Here is a 4,150-nt window from a genome sequence, read left to right as displayed (position 1 = left end):
GCACATACATGCTTATGTAAGCAGATGCACATATACATGCTTATGTAAACAGACGCACATACATGCTTACGTAAGCAGATGCACATACATGCTTACGTAAACAGACGCACATATACATGCTTATGTAAACAGACGCACATACATGCTTATGTAAACAGATGCACATACATGTTTACGTAAACAGACACACATATACATGCTTATGTAAGCAGACGCACATACATGCTTATGTAAACAGACACACATATACATAGTAAAGGCCGTAATTCTCATATAGTTGCACATTTGTGCATATATGCATGCATGTGCACATGTGTATGTGTGCACACACAAAATGTTTCCATCCCATGCTTCTCTCAGACTCACTGATTCACAGGGGGCCTGGCTGCTTTCTGTGTAATCTCCTCTAAGAAAGGCAGGCATTTGAGGGAGAACCTGATACATTTCATCCCAGAGAAGTAGGCTCATTTCCCATGGGTGCTGCTGGTCCTGGAGTCCCACAGCAGCTGTGCCAGCAGCTGTCCTTGGTGCTGGCACCTCTGACAGTGTCATGGTTACAGTCTCACCTATCAGCAGCTGTCCTTGGTGCTGGCACCTCTGACAGTGCACCTATCAGCCTCCAGCCAGGACCCTCCCAGCCTTTGCTACTGCATAGAGTGTCGGCACATTGGGCCATGGCAGGAGTTACAACTTGACTTTTGGCACTCCTTCCAACATAGGCACCCACACCTCCTTTTCCTACCGTCAGTGTGCAGCAGCAGATGACAGCAAGTGTCAGGAAAACAAACACGGGGGCACTCCAGGGCACTGCGGTGGTGTGCTGAAGAGGCTCTGAAAAGGGAAAAGAAGGATGCAGGGCCTCGCCCTGCTCAGCCTCTCCAGAGGGCTTTTGTTTTCCCTGGTAATAGGCTCTGTGCCCCCACTCCCTCCTTACCCCATCTCCGGATCAGGGGCTCCAGCAGCCCCTCATGCTGCACATGGCATGTGTATTTCTGCTCCTCCCCAGAAGGCACCACCACAGCTGCCCACTTCTGGAAGGTTCCGTCTCCTGCAGGTCTGGTCTCCACAAACTCCATTTCCTGGATCAGTTCCTCCCCATCCAGCTGCCAGGTCAGGGAGATCTCAGCTGGGTAGAAGCCCAGGGCCCAGCACCTCAGGGTGACGTCTCCTTCAGGTTTGGGATGACGGGTTACTCTTATCTGGGGAGGGTCTGCAGTAAACAGATAGGTAGATGGTGGTGAGCACAGTTTCATGTCTCCAGTGGGAAAGGCTGTGGGGTCCGGATGCCTCCCTCCATCCCTGTGCTGGAGGGGCTTTGGGCGCTCTCTATCCCGCTGGCCACATGGAGGATGCTGGGCTTGGTGGGGGGGTTGTTTACCAGTTCGGTTGAAGTTCTCTCCTCCGAGGGTCAAATATTTCTTCAGCCACAGGAGGCATTCCTTCTCCAAGTAGCTCTTTTCTTTCTCCAGCCAGTACTCATTGTTTTCCCACTTCCGCACGGTGTGGTCAGCGATGAACGTGGCTGCTCTGTATTGCATGGAGTCTAGATCCAAGGTCAGGTAGTCGCTGCCATCGTAGCCGTACTGCCAGTGTCCTGTGGCACTTCTGTCCTCCCGCATCTCACAGCCGTATGTGAACTGGAGGGTGTGAGGGCCTAGAGCAAGCATGTCAGTGGCCAGAGAGGACTTCCCCAGGCCGCTCTCTCCATTATGGCCCCTGTTCCCCTAACTGCCATGGGATTCCTTGGGTTCTCCTTGGAGGGTGTTCACATTCTAGATCATGTCGTCTGACCAGCTCTGTCGGGGGCCAGGCCTGCACTGCTTCAGGTCACGACAAAGAGCCTTGGCCAGGGAGGGAGGACCCAGAGTGCAGCCCACAGGACTCCTGTGCTAGCAGCCCCGAGTCCATGCGTCACCTCCCTGGGACGGGTGAAGGACGCACTGTGCTCAGTGCTTCTCTGAGGGGTTCTAGAGACAGAGCACTGACTGGGGGGTGGGGTGGGGTACACACTTGGAGCCCTGCAAGCGGGAGGTGCTGGCAGGTCATCCTCAGCTACATAGTGAATTAGAGGCCAGCTTGGACTCCATGAGTCCCTGTCTCAAAAAACAACAAAACAAAAAACCCAACCAAACAAATAAAAAACCCAACAAACAACAAAAACAAAAGAAACTGAACCAAACCAACCACTGGCCAGCAAGAAAACAAACTTTTATGCTGCAGAATTCTCTAATGAATTTCAAAGTCAGCTGTCACTGAGATTGCCTGGCCTAGAGTCACAAGGCTCCCCACCCCCCATGAGTGCTTTCCCGGAGATGCTGCGAGCAAGCACTTTAAGGACAAACGCTCAGTACTGCATGTGAGCTTGTAGATCTGTGACTCCGGACACATGACTGTCACACGGATTGCTACAGTCTGTCAGGACACTGAGGGCCTCCTGTCCCCCACCCCCTCCAGGCACACACCTGCTCGCAGGCTCTGGGCCCCCGAGCTGTTGTAGTACTGTTCTATGTTTCTCAGGCTCAGCTGGAAAATCTTCATCCGGTTGGTGAAGACCTGAGTCTCATCAGCAAAGTAACTTGGATTTTCCCTCAGCCAGTCAACAGAGGGCTCTGCCTTCGTGCCGATGCTGTCATAGTGGATGAAGGGCTGGCAATCTACGAAGCCAGTGGCAAAAAATGCAGGGACTCCCGGGCCCGGGTTACTCACAGCAGAGTATGCGTACAGCAGAGAGTGTGGTCCTGAGGTGGGAATCAGGGTTTGGTGTGAGGTAGTGGTGGAGGGTCGGGGGGTGAGTGTGCCCCACCAGCCAAGTGAGCCAAATTCCACACTGTACTCTAGGATAATTCCGAGAATTGACAAAGAAGTGTAAGGGGCCGGAGAGATGGCTCAGTGCTTAAGAGCATTGGTCACTCTTAGAGAGGACCTGAGCTCCCTTCCCAGCACCCACATGGCCCCTCAAACCACCTGTACCTCTAGATCCAGGAGTTCTGACATCTTCTGGCCTCCCAGGGAACTGTCTGCATGTGGTGTGTGTCAGGAAATGCAGGATCTCCCTCCATCCCCTGCTGGTTCTTCCCATATTAGAGTTTTTTTTTTTTGTTTTTGTTTTTGTTTTTCGAGACAGGGTTTCTCTGTGGCTTTGGAGCCTGTCCTGGAACTAGCTCTGTAGACCAGGCTGGTCTCGAACTCACAGAGATCCGCCTGTCTCTGCCTCCCGAGTGCTGGGATTAAAGGCGTGTGCCACCATTGCCCAGCGAGATTTTTTTTTTTTTAAATTAAAAACTTAGACTACGGAGTAATGGGTTTCATCTTAGTATCTGTGCATATGGACCATTGTGTTTGGGTACAGGCTTCATTTTGTTTACTAAGTGCTGGGGATTGAACTCCGGACTCCTACGCGCTTGAGAGCTTGAGAGTTGCTCTCTTACTGATCCTCATCCCAAAACACTTTTTTTCTCTTTGTAAAGATTACTTTAGGGACTGAGAGATGGCACCTGTTGCTTTTGCAGAGGACCCAAGTGTAGTTCCCAGCACCCACATGGCTGGAACTCTAGTTCTGGGCGATCTGATGCCCTCTTCTGGCCGGTGCAGATACTTCACAGGCACCAGGGAGGCCAGAAGAGGGTGTCAGATCCCCTGGAAGCGGAGTTGCGGGTGGTTGTGAGCTGCCCCGTGTAGGTGCTGGGGACCGAGCTCCTGTCCTTTGCAAGAGCAGTGTGTGCTCTTCACCAGTGAGCTGCCTCTGCAGCCGCCAGTGAGCTGTTTTTGCAGCACTGCCGCTAGGCTTCTCCCTCGTTGCTCTGCCCTGCGTGCCTGCTCCTAGTTAAGTCAGTTTCTGCTGCTTGTTTTATTCCTGTGATCTGCCTCTCCTGCCTCCATGACTCCTTCCTTCCCTGTCATGATTCCTTCTATCTAGTTTTGCAATCCCCTATCATAGAAAGGCACGTGCACACAGGTGTATATAATCTCATGTTTATTTTTTTCTTTAATTTATTATTGAGACAAAGTCCCTGTGTGAGGCTGGCCTTCTGCCTCCTCCTCCCAGATGCTGGGGTGAGAGGTGTGCACTGTCGTGGTGACAGGTGTGCACTGTCGTGGTGACAGGTGTGTACTGTTGTGGTGAGAGGTGTGCACTGCCGTGACAGGTGTG

The 4,150-nt window shown here is 52.2% G+C and overlaps 1 protein-coding gene across 2 annotated transcripts in view; it reads right to left on the bottom strand.

The window, feature by feature from the left end:
* LOC101999138 (class I histocompatibility antigen, Non-RT1.A alpha-1 chain-like) overlaps positions 1 to 4,150 on the bottom strand; it is a 7,784-nt gene that overhangs the window by 941 nt on the left and 2,693 nt on the right. Inside the window, exons 2-5 of one of the 2 annotated variants that reach the window (XM_013355050.2) lie at positions 2,463 to 2,738; positions 1,379 to 1,654; positions 935 to 1,210; positions 743 to 831 (exon numbers count right to left, since the gene is read on the bottom strand). In XM_013355050.2, the coding sequence (XP_013210504.1) occupies positions 743 to 831; positions 935 to 1,210; positions 1,379 to 1,654; positions 2,463 to 2,738 (917 nt within the window). Of the gene's footprint in view, positions 1 to 729; positions 832 to 934; positions 1,211 to 1,378; positions 1,655 to 2,462; positions 2,739 to 4,150 lie in introns of both variants that reach the window. The other variant, XM_026777849.1, reaches the window with a different exon arrangement.

The sequence above is a fragment of the Microtus ochrogaster genome, unplaced genomic scaffold (genome assembly GCF_000317375.1).
Source record: "Microtus ochrogaster isolate Prairie Vole_2 unplaced genomic scaffold, MicOch1.0 UNK87, whole genome shotgun sequence".
Classification (NCBI taxonomy): domain Eukaryota; kingdom Metazoa; phylum Chordata; class Mammalia; order Rodentia; family Cricetidae; genus Microtus; species Microtus ochrogaster.
The sequence above is the reverse complement of the archived record's forward strand: the minus strand, read 5'-3'. Positions and strand labels throughout refer to the sequence as shown.